General features: G+C 26.0%; 2 protein-coding genes across 2 annotated transcripts; both read right to left on the bottom strand.

The window, feature by feature from the left end:
• Positions 1–105: 105 nt before the first annotated feature.
• Positions 106–2687, bottom strand: PNEG_03359 (hypothetical protein). Its single transcript, XM_007877250.1, has 4 exons — positions 2377–2687; positions 818–2333; positions 343–773; positions 106–290 (listed from the first exon to the last, which is right to left on the bottom strand). The coding sequence occupies exons 1-4, from the start codon at positions 2632–2634 to the stop codon at positions 210–212; spliced, it is 2286 nt and encodes a 761-aa protein (XP_007875441.1). The 5' UTR covers positions 2635–2687; the 3' UTR covers positions 106–209.
• Positions 2688–2847: 160 nt separating this feature from the next.
• On the bottom strand, positions 2848–13719 carry PNEG_03358 (hypothetical protein; the record flags this gene model as incomplete). Its single annotated transcript, XM_007877249.1, has 31 exons — positions 2848–2963; positions 3007–3375; positions 3420–3475; positions 3517–3739; positions 3783–4189; positions 4238–4517; positions 4558–4684; positions 4729–5079; positions 5126–5329; positions 5376–5571; positions 5613–5809; positions 5856–6058; positions 6107–6249; positions 6291–6411; positions 6453–6652; positions 6697–6853; positions 6893–6961; positions 7004–7289; positions 7333–7644; positions 7687–7785; positions 7831–10599; positions 10652–11077; positions 11121–11310; positions 11357–12897; positions 12941–13012; positions 13053–13131; positions 13186–13244; positions 13292–13444; positions 13492–13560; positions 13602–13645; positions 13698–13719. The coding sequence occupies 31 exons, from the start codon at positions 13717–13719 to the stop codon at positions 2848–2850; spliced, it is 9540 nt and encodes a 3179-aa protein (XP_007875440.1).
• Positions 13720–14356: the final 637 nt, after the last annotated feature.

Below are 14356 nucleotides of genomic sequence, written 5' to 3'. Positions count from 1 at the left end.
TAAAAATGTTAACTACTTATAATATGTATATTAATGAGACAAACAAGAATAGCATATTCAGAAGAATAGCTTTACAGTATATATATAATAGAAATTGCTACGAGTTATTTGAAAAGTATACGTACTGTACTAGAAAAATAACAAAGTATTAAGGTCATATTTATTTATGAATATACTCTGTTCTTTAGTATTTGAATATATCATAAATATTATATATGATTGTTTTGTATCATATCTTTTTTTAGTTGACGAAGAGCATTTTCAATTTTACGTCGTTCTTCTAACTCTGCCTAAAGTATATTTTAAATTGTTATAAGTATTATGTTTTATTATAATATTTACCTTCATTTTCTTTGAATGTTCTTCTCTTATTTCTTGTACCATTTTTCGGAATTCTTTTCGAAGTAATGCAATGTTCATTGCTTCGTTATGTTCTGTGTTTGATTTTTCAGGCGAAAGATTTTCTTTTCCAAGCCATTGTATTTTTTTATCAGATAATTGACCTTCAAGTTCTTCACACTTCTCTTTTAAGGTATCGATAGTGTTTTCAAGATGGGTTCTTTCTGATTCAAAGTCTAACATATTTCGTGTAATTTGTTCAAAATCATTCAACATTCCATTAAGTTCCGATTGAAGAAGTTGGCAGCGCTTTTCTAGGTTAATTTCTTTCTCTGACATCATTTTGTTTTTTTCCGTTATTTCTAATAATTTATTTTCTTGTGTTGATTTTGATGATTCAGATATTTTTGTTTCTTGATTTATAGAATTATTTTCTGTGGTTTTTTAGTTTCTTTTTAATTTATTATATGCTTATTACCATTTTCAAATTGTTGTGTAATCACAGTTTTTTCCATTTCTTGTTGCTTTGAATTGTATATAGTATCAATTTCTGTTTTTAATATAGTTATTTCAGTTGATAATTTAACAATATCATTTTCGAGATTCCTTATTGTTTCGTTTGCTTTATTTTCACATGCTAGCTGTTCATCCTTGTATTGAGACTGAAGAGATTGTATTTTTTCTTCAAGTATTGCATTAATGTTTCGTAATTTAGAGATTTCATCCTGTAATAATTCTAAGGTTGATTCTTTTTGTTTAATTTTTTTTTGGAAATCCGATAAAGAATCTGAATGTGATTTTAAAAGGTTGGAGTAATTGTTATTAAGTTCTTGAAATTTAATTTCGTTATCTTTAAGTTGTTTAGCATAATCTTCTATTATATTTTCTAAATTTTTTTGATCATCCTGCCATTTCCTGTAATCGTCTTCTTTGTCATTCTTAGTAATCTCTATTTCTTTGTTCAATGAATCTATTATTTGCTGATATTCAGATATTTTTTCATTTGCATCATATAGTTCGGATGATATAGATGATTCACGTACAACGAATTCTCCAATAGTTTTTTTAGCTTTTGAAAGATCTATGTCCAAATCATTAATTTTATTTTCATATTCTAGTTTTAATGAATTTATAGCTGTTATATTATTTTCTTCTTGGACCTTTTCTTTTTCAAGTAAATTTTTATACATTTTTTTGCTTTTAGATAATTCCGAAGTAAGTAACTCTACTCGAGATATCAAACTATCTATCGAAAATTGTCCATGTTCTATTGAATAGCTTTTTATTGGACAATCTTCAATATCAGTTTTATCCCATATGTATTTATAATTTTTTTGAAACTCTGCTATTTGAAGCAATGATGCCTCTTTAAGCTCTAAATATTGTTGGTGTACATTACATATAGTATCTTCTAATTCTGACAAAATTTCTAAAACATCTATCGAATTATAATTAAGATGTAATTGATTTTCTGTATATTGATTATTGATATGTTTTCCTCCAGCTAAAAAAGATTTCAATTGGTTATTTGATATTGTAAGACGTTTTTGGATTTCAACTAAAGTATATGATATGTTATCGTTTATTTTATTTTTTCTGGACTCTGTGTTCTCTGAAAGTTCTGTATTATTTACAGATCTATAAAAATGGAGTTCCCCAAAATCATATAAATCTATAGGTTTTTTTTCTTGAAGAAGATTAGAAACATATCCACTCATTGTATGCTTTTCCAAAGCATATCTTAATACTCCAGCTGTATGTTTTAATAATCGAATAGAAATTTCATGTTCATTTTTTTGAAGACGCCATAGTTCTTCTGCTGCTTCTTCGATTTTGCTATTTGAAATAAGCAGTTGATCTTCAACTTGACGCGATATTCGTTTTCCTCTGTTAGAATGAAGACGCGATAAAGATTGTGCTGCTTCTCGAAGTTTTGATTCCAAAGCCAATGTCCTTCGTACTGTTTCTATTCTATTAAGTAATACATGCTTTTCCTTATTTTTTTTAGATTCGTTTATTGAAAAAAATATGCCTTACTTTTTTTAATTTTTCCACATCCTCTAATGATAGTATTTCATATTCTTTTGAATCAAACACGGCATTGGAACTAAGATATTGCATCCCTATCTCATCCTGTTCATTAACAAGAGGTAATATTTGCGAGTCTGTATAATTGCTTAATCTATTTTTTTCTTGATTATCATAAAATTCTGTGGTATCAAGTAGAGATTTTGCTGGAGGTACAACATTCCCGTATTTGGTTTTTAATTCTTTGTCATATGAAACTGTATTCATATGAATCACTATAATTATTACAATTTTAATATCTATTATTTATTTTTTTAAAACTGTTTTATCATTTCCTGATAAAGTTTCGATAATCGAGTGGGAACTAAAAATAAATAGTTTAAAAATAATAAATGAAAACATAATTATATAAACGTGTCTAAATTATTATAGAAATATATGAATAACAAATAATCGATTATGAAGTATAACGAGATATTTTCAAATTATAGGCTTATTGTTTCTATTATATTCCTGTACAGCAATACCAATCTTAGTAAATATAAATTTTTGACTAGTGGTAGAATTTATAGGAATAAAAGGGCCATTAGTTCCGTCTATTTCATTTAGGCTAGTTGTTTGCAATAATGACAATCTTACCTCTTAGAATTAGAACTATTCCTGATTTTTTAAGTGATATAGTCTGTATATTACTAAGTAGAATTTCCCATTCAACATTAAGTTTTCGAGACTTTATCATCATTATTCTTGTATATGTAACCATTAATATTGTGTCTTCAAGAATATTCAAGTGTGCTAAGTATTCTTCATCAAAATATTGACCATTATTAATTTGTTTTAGTAAAAATAATCCAAAAGCTAAATATATTAGATTTACTAAATATAACATATTTATTATTCCTTCTCTTTGAGAATATGGCTTTATTACACCATCTTTTCCTATAAATCTAGTTAAACGAACTTTGTCTATTCCTTCTGTATCGAAAACTGTTGTAGTATTGCGAATTCCTATAAAAATAAATAATTTATATAGAAATGATAAATTAGCTTACCTTCTGTAACGTTACTTGCTAAATCAAAGATTCCAACAACAGGTTTAGTAGCAAGTCTATGTATATTAAAATAATAAGGAAAAATAAAAATATATACCCAATTATGCCTTTTCCTATACCTTTAAAAAACCCAGCAGCGCCATCTTTTTCTGCTCCTTCTATAGGTTTTCTTGCAAGGCCTTCTACTCCACTTGCTATGCTGGAAACAAAAGAATTTGCTCCAGCCGTGACACCATATAAAGCATGTTTTGGTCTATTTCGTCCTTGAATTATCCTTCTACGATTTTGGAATTTCTTGTCCATTGTTGCTACTGAAAGGCCTTTTTATTTTAATATTTTGAATTTAATGATAATATTTTTTACCCTTTGAAATGCTTCCTGTAAACTTTGATACACTGTCTGCAACACCAAAAACTGTTTTTTTTACAAAACTTGCTGTCCCTTTAACTAGTCCAAACCCAAGTTCTTGTGCACTCTCATTCATTACAAAACCGTGATATGGTTCATAAAATATGTCTATAACTCCAGAGCTTACAGTATTAAACAAACCAACAGGATTACCAAGGAAATCTGCAGAACCAAGAATTTTATGAATTTGATGAAAAAATTCCTGGCCATAATGACTTTGCATGTGCTGTATTAATAATGGTAGTGACATTAAAACATTTTCCATTAATAAGGAGTTTAAACGAATAGGCGCGTCGTTTATATTTCCAATTGCCATTGTTAAAACATTTAAGAAAAATAAAAATGGATTTTTTGAAGATGTTCTAATATTTGTTATTTTAAAATTATAATTTTATGCTGGAAAATGTTACTTGTCTTCTACGTTTACTCTTTCAGTTCTAACAAAAGAAAGGTTTAATTGAGCTGGCTGAATATGCAATACTTCAAAATATATTTCTGTTCCTGAAGCACTTTTTTGAGGTTCTGGAATTTCAAGATTTTCGTCACAAAGTATTTCTTTTTCTTGATCTATATCAGATTGTCCAATATGTTTAGCAAAGTCCAATAAGGCAAAAAGGAAATCCTCATCTATTTCTAATGTCATTTCTTGAATAAGTATAGTTGCATATTTTATATATATAACTCCATAGGCTACAAAAGTTAGATGTTTAAAAAGAAAGATTATATTTACAATCATCTTTTATTTTAACTAGTGAGGAATGAAATGATGGATGTGTATCCATTTCTTTGCCCGTCTTTTGAATTACGCTCGGATACAATATTATTGGATAAATACCTCCGTATAATTGATTATCAATCTAAAAATAGTTTATTTAAAAAAGGGACAAATGTGTTGTTTTACCTGAATCCATTTTATAATAATATCAAAGTTTTGAGATATAGGAGAATCACTATATTTTAAATTTAAATCTCGAAGTGTGATATAACATAATTCAAAGTGGCGATTACTTATTATAGAAATACCAATTCCCTCTAACCGGATCTCTGTTTTATACGTGATATTATCGCTAGGACTAATTATTTGAAATTTCTTTTTGTGGCTAGTATTATCTGTTAATATTGAACTGTTTTGTGAAATATTTGTTCTAAGCTTATGAATATTTCCGTCTTGAGAATTTTTCAGTACTAATGTTTGTGAAGGCCCATTTGCTATAACACTAATATCAATAGTTTTATATGATCCTTTATTTATCTTTGAAAAATGAAAAAAAAAGAAATAGTATAAATGAATTACTTACGGGAATTTTCATAGGAATAAGGTTTCCTATCTCTGATAATTGTATTATTCTTTCTTTACCATTTGCTGAAAATACTAATTCTTTATTTTTTGAAGCAGGATAATCCCAAGAATAAGGCATTACACTTTTTCCAGGAATAAGATATGTTTTAACCTTATGTGAAGACTTAGTTTTCTTATCATTATTGAGGGAAAGATAAGGGTTCTATTTTCGATAAAATTATACAAAATGTAAAAAAGGGTATAAATACTGGTTGATAGAAAGTGAAAGTAATGTCACTTTCATTGCGAATGGAATATGGCCAGTTATTTTTTTCTAGAAGCAAATGAATAAATACTGTTGCCTCTTCTAACATTATTTCAATCCTAATGAGTTGCTGAGATTTCTTATATTTAGATAATTTTATGTGAACTCTTCCTAAATTTTGAATATTAAATGGAGAAGACCTATTTTTTTCAGAAAATAAATAGATGAACATTTAAAATACCATTCATCATTTGTTCCTGAAAAACGCAAAATTAGTTGTTTTTCGGATGTTTGTTCCATAAAATATAATGGCATTTTTTGTAAAGAATATAAAGTCATTATGTTTGATGATTTGGGTTCTCTTACATTGATATCTTCGTCAAGACCACTTTTAATGATAAATCTTGGTGTAAGATTAACAATTTTTGTTAATTTATACTTTTAATTCATATTAATAAATAATAATTTATTGAATATATGTTACCTCTCCTTCTCCTTCTTTAACAACGATACCAATATGGATTTCTTTTTGTTCAGTAGAACTCAAAATAATTTCTGATGCACTTCCAATGGCTTCAAAACTCTGAGGTCTACTCCAGTTTGAATTCCCAACTTTAATCAATGCTCTATTTTTTCTATCATGATTTCCATATGAGAACATATATGGGACTGCTTTCTGAGGGGGGCCTATGATTTATTAACATCTAATGTTATTTTTAATCCGATTATCTATACCAATAGAAAATTGCCCTGCTGCAATTTTTGCTTGCTGCAAAAATAATTTTGATTTTATTTGAACATCAAGTCCAGTTTTGTTAAGAATTAGATAAGGACAATAAATTGTAACACGAAATACTTTTCCACTATCGGGGATTTCACTATTGTTTTAAATATATTGCAAAAAAAAGAATGTACTTACTAATAATATAAACAAAGATGAAGTTTTAAATTATCTTTATCTTCTACAATTATTTTGGTTTCCCTCCTAATTTTGTCAGGATTGGGAGTATTAATGACAAAAAATGAACTAGGTTTATAGACTATAGATAAGCTAAAAATAGAGGTTTATTTATATAGATACCTGTGTTTTGAATATGGATTCCCATAAGAAGTATGTGAGATAAATCTGCTGTATGTATAGGGCTAGATTCTTTTTTTTTTAAAAAGTTTTGCCACGTAGATTTTGTATTTTTATCAAAAATTTTATAATTTAAGTCGTATGGAAGAAGATTTTGAATAATAATCGGAGGACTTATTTTAATAGTCATATATGGATATACCCTTTTATTGTTAATAAATTATAGATGCAATTATTTTAGACTGACTTTACTAAAGGATTTGATTTATCATAACGAGCATAGATTCGAAAATTAAACAAATTGTCTTTTTTCTCAAAAGATTCACACGAAATTGTAGATGATGGTGATTCCAATAATCCTCTCCATGTTATTGCTTGTGAAGACCATGAGTATTTTAAATGAGCTATTAAATTAGATTTAATTTTATTTAATAAAAACTTACATTCTGGTCGAATTTTAAATGCATGATAGTATGCAGATTCTATTGGGATAGGATAATCGTTACCTGGTTCTATTTACATCAGTTTAAGTAAACTTCATTTGTATTAAAAACCAATTTTATATGTTTCTAAATGTTGACCTTGGTTATCAATGGTTATTATCTCGATAGGTATTTGTGTTTGGTTTTCTAAAGAGAGAGTTGATTTTAAAGTTATATGTTTTATGTTGTCAGAACCAAGAATAGTTTTAATCACAAGTCTATGAAGAATATCTGTTTTTGGTTCAAGAGAATATAATTCTTCGCCTTCATAATTAATAGAAATATTTTCTATTGGATTCCATTTTGTATTTTCTAGATCAATTCCAATGAAATGTTTTTGACATTCATCTAAAATGTCCTATATATATTAGATTTAACTTTCTTAAATCATAATAATATACATTTTTCATTTGTCTCCAGTTTTCAAACTTCCATGGAATGGTGTCTCCGTTTTTTAATTTATATATATTTTTTTTAGAATTTTCATCTTTAGAAGAATTTGACCATAAGTTTATAGAATAACCTGTTCTGTTTTGTATCCTATAAGGAGTTTCAAAGATTTGATATTTGGATAGAATATTTTCTTGTGTTTGAGTTAGAAAATGTAACATTTCTGTTATTGTCATAATAACGTTTGGTGTTACAATTATTTCTAGTCTTTTGCTTGATGATAAAATAACAGAAAATCTTTCTGGTAATATAGTTTTTGTGACCTATTTCCTCATTAATAAAGATACTAAGAGAACAGATAATACGTGTATTTCAAATTGCCAAGGCTCGACAAAAGGTTCCCAATGAGAGTTTGAAAAATTGTATGTATTTATAAATAAATTTAAATTAGTACTGATGCATAACTTATTAAAAATTAGATAAGTTGATAAATACAATTATTACAATACTTCCGTTGACCAATTGTTGGCATATAGTATAAATTTATTTACTGACATATCAATAGTAGGTAAATCATGACGGCATCCGATTAATATGAGTCTTAGGCCTTGTACGTTAACTTTTAATTCTTCTTTAGTTATAATAATAGATTCCTCAATAATATTAGTGCTATTTTCTGAATTAAAAAAGTCTCTATCTATTAGTTTCTCTGATTTTGTAACAGAAAATGCTTTTTTGCTAGAATTACATTCTTTTATTGTGTAATTTTTAATTTTGTTATATTTAACATCTGTTTCTGTAATTTTATTTGACCCTGAATGTTCAAATACTTTAGTTACAATATTTAATATTAGCATAATATCTCTAAGAGATAATCTAAAAATCAGAGGATCTACTTCGATAGCTATATTTGTTAGATTTTGTGTTTCATTCAGAAATTTGGAATCCATAATAAAAGCTATTGTAAAATCATCCAATATTCTTATTTTTTCTTCAAAGTTATCCATTCTGCAAAGAAACATGCCTATTTGATTAATAGATAAGGTTATAGAAGTTTGTTGTGATATTAAAATTTGTGTTGTAGTCAATATTATAGCCTCTGAAGAATACTGTTCTAAATTTTCAAGTAAAATTATATTTGCATCTACAATATTTATTCTATAGAATATATTAAAAGATGTTTTTTTTGTTTTTGCTGATATTTTTTGATTCTCTTTTGATGATTTTCTTATACTTTGCGCTTCTTTTCCTTTAGATTCAGAAATATTGTTTAAATTTTTATCAATGAAACTATTATCAATGTTTTGTTTGATAGACGAATTTGTCTCTAATCCTATCATAACGAAATCTTTTAATTCAAAAATATGATCTAAAGCAAAAACAAATTTAGGACTATCAACAGTAAGTATTGCAATAATATTTGCATCTGTTTTTTCGGATATAATAAGACTGGCCATAAACTGATATCCATCATGTTTTATAGCAGATATCGCTTCTCTGAACCTATTAGATTTGTCGAGTTTAGTATTTTCAACAATAAATGATTTTATTTGTAGTTCTGATTCTAAAGAAGAATCAGAGAATATCCGTGCCTTAATAATTGTTGTATTTAAAGAAAACTTTGCTAGAGAAAAATTGGAATGGCTTTCTATAGGTAATAAATTGTTTGAAAATATTTCTAAACCTATTACTCGGATATTGAATTTAAAATCTAATTTAGTCCATGGTTTTTCAAAATGCTGATTTCTTTTATTTTCATTTTTTTTAGAAAAATTTAATTCGGTAATTTTGGATTGTGATGTTTTTTGATTATTTTTAATCTTTATTTGTGTATCCAAATTGCTCAAATTCTGATCATTGTACGAAAATACTTGAGCAATTTCTTGACTTAATTTAATTAAAGAACAATATTGCCTATCTGTTAGTTTGAAATTTAAGTCTGTCATAGAGCCGATTATTCTTGTATTTGGTTTCTTAGAATCAAGTTCTTGTTCAATATATTCTATAATGAAACCTATATCAATTCCATCAAGCATTTCCAATTCTTCTATTTTATTATATTCGTATTCAAACTTTGAATACAAACTAATGTCTCTAATTCCTGCTGAAATTTTATTTAAAGAAATAGCATTTGAATCTTCTTCTAGTTTTTCAAATGTATTTGATGCATATATTTTACCAAGATTAGCAATAATGGTATTCTTTTTTTCATTTTTTAATTTTCCTGATTCAGGGAAAATCATGATAGGAGTTCTAATCAAAATATCAAAATGTATTTTGTTTACTGATTCCTGAATCTGTGAAGCTTGATTTATAGCTGCATTTCGTGCCGAATCATAAAGTGTTTTCATTTGTGCAAATTTTGTTATGAATTCTAATATTTTTTTGAAAGGCTCTTTAAGAAAAAAAACTTTGATAGATCCAGAGCTTAAGTAAATTAAAGTATCATAACCAGGATATGTTGTTTTGTTCGAAGAGTCATATAATTCATAACGAAAATTTGCTAGTTCTTCTCCTTCAATACTGATAAGTTCTTTGATACCTGATTCTAGTTCTGAATTAGTATAAAAATCATTGGACAATGACAAATTTCCAAGTTTTGCATCGAGACGTACAATTTTTTGTGTTAGAAAAATACTAATGTCTGCTTTATTTAATGTAAGAGTTGATAAACGTACCCCGTCATCATTAAGAACAAAAACTATTCCTATGAGCTCAACTTTTACATATATTTTATTGGATAAATTTCTATGATCTTGGTTATTTTTGATTATTGTGTTTTTTTCAACAGAATTCTTTTGCGTATCCTCATCATTTGAAGTAACAAAAGTAGTAATAATAAAATTAAAGAGTGTAAGAATAGTCTTTCTTGTTATTACAAATGTAATAGTGGATAAAGATATATTTATATTTTGTTCGATATCATTATAGATTGAAGTAAATTCTGATGATTGGGTTTTCACTTTAGTATATTTTATATGAACAAGATCAGTAGTTTCGTTATTCTCTTTTATTATATTATCCGATGATATTAAATTTCTAAATTCAATAGGAGAGTTGGTTTCTATTTTATCTTCAATAATAAATCTTCTTAAAATTATTTGAGCAGTCATATCATAAAATGTTTCCGAAAAAAGTAAAGAGAAATGTTCTAAAACAATATCTATAAGCAAATCGTCTGGGCTATTTTTTTCGACATTCACTTTGTATAATGATATTTGTAGTTTATTTACCATAAAATTTAATTCAAAATTCTTTTGTTGAAAAATAGAAAAGTCCTATATATAATGATAAGTATATATATATATATATATAAAGGAAAAGAAAAACCTGGCTACATATAGCATCTTGATATTGTTCTGTTTCTTTATCGTCAGAAGAGTCTGAATCATCAATAATTAGATCCTTTTGATGAGAAAAATTAAAAGATATTGATCTATTACTATTATACTTAAATGAATTAGAAAGTATATTCTGAAATTCTTTTTCCTTTATTCTATTATTATTTTCTTCAAAGGATGGAATTGCTGCATTAATAATTTCTGTTAAAACTTTATATTTTCTATCTGATATAGATGCATGTAAAAGAGGAAGATGCCCTGAAATTTTAAATTTTGTTAGATTTGAAGCTTTAGGTAATATAGAAATCTCTAATAGGAAAAACATGTCTGTTTTATCAATAATTTTGAAATTTTTGGTGCTATTTTTTTTTCTAAGTTCTTCCAAAGCATCAGTAACAGATAGTCCAATTAGTAACTCGGTATGTTCAATACATTTATTATAAATATTGATTACTTACTTGAATAGATTCAAATTTAAGAGAAAATTTATCATACATTAAGGACTTTAGATTTGAATAATCCTCTTGGCTATACACTTTATTGTGTTTTGATTGTATTTCTCTAATTTTTTCTTTTTCTACTAAGTTACTTTCAAGACTAATATGACCTGCATCCAATATTATACAATTACTGCTGATTTCTGTATAACTATTAAAGTTAAATACAAATAAATGTTTTTATATGTTTCTTAAACCTTTGTGGAATGATAATTAAAGGAGCTTGAAGATCAAGTTTAGCTGAAATAGTTTTGTGTTCTTCTAATGCAAATTCTAAACCTGCTCTTGTCTGATTTCTAATTCCTTCAACTGTAGCACTTGCTGCTTCCATTAAAACTTCTATACTTACCATTTGACTTTTAGGTGGTTTAAAAAAATTAGAAACGCTAGTTAGACAACGAGGATTATATATAACTTCCATAGATTTTAGTCTTGCTGTCACCGATGTATCTGAGTCACTATCAAGAGGGTTTTTTTCGAATTTGAAGTAGAAAAATGGCAATGAGCTATCAAAAAATGGCTGTTTTTTTTCTAGATTAGGATTTTCTTGTATAAAAACTCGATTAGGTAACTCATTTATTTTGTCTTCATTAATATTAACTTTAACTATCTCAGGGTATATGCTATTTTCAGTAGTTCCATCATAAACATTTAATCCTCCAAGGTCAAATTCAAATGCAAATGAAGTAGGACGTTGGATAATATTTGAATTAAAATCGTTAAAAAATATTGATATTATGTTTTTTTGTTTTATAATTGTTTTTTCTGTAAGTGTGAAACTTCCTGTTTTAAGGCTTAGAGATAATTTTAAGTTGACAAACTCAATAGAATTATTTAACTTTTCAGCAATTTCCTTCTTTTCATCCCATTCAATTGCATCATAAAGCTCTTTTCGTTGTTCATCTGTCATAATTAAATCATCCTTACTTTGATCGTTTGCATTTTGTGAGCCACTCCATATCCATGATAGCCAACCTTGTGATTGTTGAGAATTACTTTTAAGTGATAATATTTTTTCTTTTCTTAGTTTATTTTTTGTTAAAGATCTATAAAAACGAATGTCTTCATATGAAAGTAAATATTCTAGCTGTTGAAGTTCTTCGTTTTCTATTACATCAATTTTCTCAAGTAATTTTTTTTTAAAAAGATCAAGATATTTTAGGCGTTGATCTCTCCTTTTTTTGAAATAACTCCATGACCATTTGAAGTTTTTTTCGTGTATTTCATGTAAAATTGAATTTGCAGCAAATTGTAGCCAAAGTTTTGGATTATTTTTAATAGATTTAGAGGCATCACCTGTTGGACGAAAGCGATGGTATTTTTGCTGACGAATAAAAAAGTGGAAAAGATCAACCATCATGAGAGCGCTTATATATTGATGATTGTTAAAAACAATGCTTAATTCTTCAAAAATAAGCTGTATGTCAGTTCTAGAGAACCCTTCCACATTATTTTTATTTAAAGTAATATGACCTATCCCACTAACAGGTTTTAATATTAATTGATGATTTGGAGTATGACAGTTTTTAACAATAAGATCTTTAAAACATTTTAATAATTCATTAGATGATTTTTCAGAAAAAGAGTAAGAATCTATATTCCAATATATAGTTAAAAAATCAAGAGTAACTAATTTATGTATAAAATCTACGTTGTTTTGTATAAAAATGGGCTCCCATTTATCATTTGTAGATATAGCAGAAAATTCTGAAAGTGTAATTCCCAAAGAAAAAGGATGCTATATTTTTAAGATTATATGAAGAAAATGACCATAGGTATACCTCTGGATCGCTTAACTTATCTTCATAACGAATATGGATATTTCTAATTGTAATTTGAAGATTATCAATAATCTAGCTGTTTAGCACAATAGGTAAACCATTTATATATTACCTTTGTAATAAGACTATTTATAAATGATTGGTCTTTTTGAGTATTGTTACGTGATATACGCTGGTCAAGAAGTTCCGCTCTATAAATAAAAATAATCAGAAACAGAAATTGGTATTTAAAGGCACGATTATACCTTTCTAGTTTTTCTCTTTTAAGATCTTGCGCTTTTTTATTTTCTTTTTCTTGGTTGTACTATTGTAGATGTTAATAATTGATTAAATAACAGATAAATATTTTACTTCTTGGTTATCTTTAGGAAATGCGAGTAAAAATACGTTTTCAATAATAACTTTTACAGGCTTGTTTTTCAAATTGGACCATGGAATTTGTAAAACTAATTCTCCAAGAAAACCTTCAAAAATACTTATGGGAAGTTTAAATATATCAAGTGCCTATAGCTCAAATTACTATAAAATATTATTCAAATAGCTTTAAAAACTTCTTTTTTGAGTTTTAAGTTTCTAAGTTTAACATCTCCTTTCCATATACCAATATTTAGTTGTTTAGGCTATAATTATTAGAAACTATTATAGTTAAAAAATATGTTACGTCAAAATTTTCTACATATGATCCAAGAAATCTTTTTAAAATTCCTTTAATAATAAATTAATAATATTTGATATTGTGTTTTATAATTTAATATACCTGCTACAAGAGATTCAAGCATTCTTGATATTTTTTCATAATTTTGCTTATAAATGGTTTAACATCTCATTAGCTCGATGTTTTTAGAAAAGGTATTCCTATTTAGAATTATTAAATAATTTTACTGAATATGATAAAAATATTTATATAATTTTTTAAATTGTTATTTAAATAGTAAATTTTATACAATTTAATTGTTTTTATTGTTTTTATTTAATGTTTTTAAAATATTTTACAGTATAAAATAATAGAATTATTGAAAAAAAAGTATATATTTATATTTCTTAGATTCATATATTATATTCAATTATTTAATAATTTGATTTCTTTATAGATTATGTTTTTTAAATATTTAAATTTATAAAAAATAATATAAAATTATAAATTATTTACTTATTAATTATTATTTTATAGTTAATAAAATAATATATTTTATTTATATAAGTGTAAATTTATTAATACTAATGTTGAATTTCTGAAATTTGTGGATATTTATAAAAATTATGTTTATAATGTTAAATTTATTTATATATTATTTAAAAATAATAGAATTAAAGTCATAAAAATTAGTGCTTACTAAAATATATCTAGTATGTGTTTGTTTTTAGTCTAAATTACTTAACAAGATAAAGTATTTAAGAGTAAAAGTATATTAATTT

Source organism: Pneumocystis murina, assembly GCF_000349005.2.
Source record: "Pneumocystis murina B123 chromosome Unknown supercont1.17, whole genome shotgun sequence".
NCBI classification, from domain to species: domain Eukaryota; kingdom Fungi; phylum Ascomycota; class Pneumocystomycetes; order Pneumocystales; family Pneumocystaceae; genus Pneumocystis; species Pneumocystis murina.
This window is presented reverse-complemented; position numbering and strand designations above follow the sequence as displayed.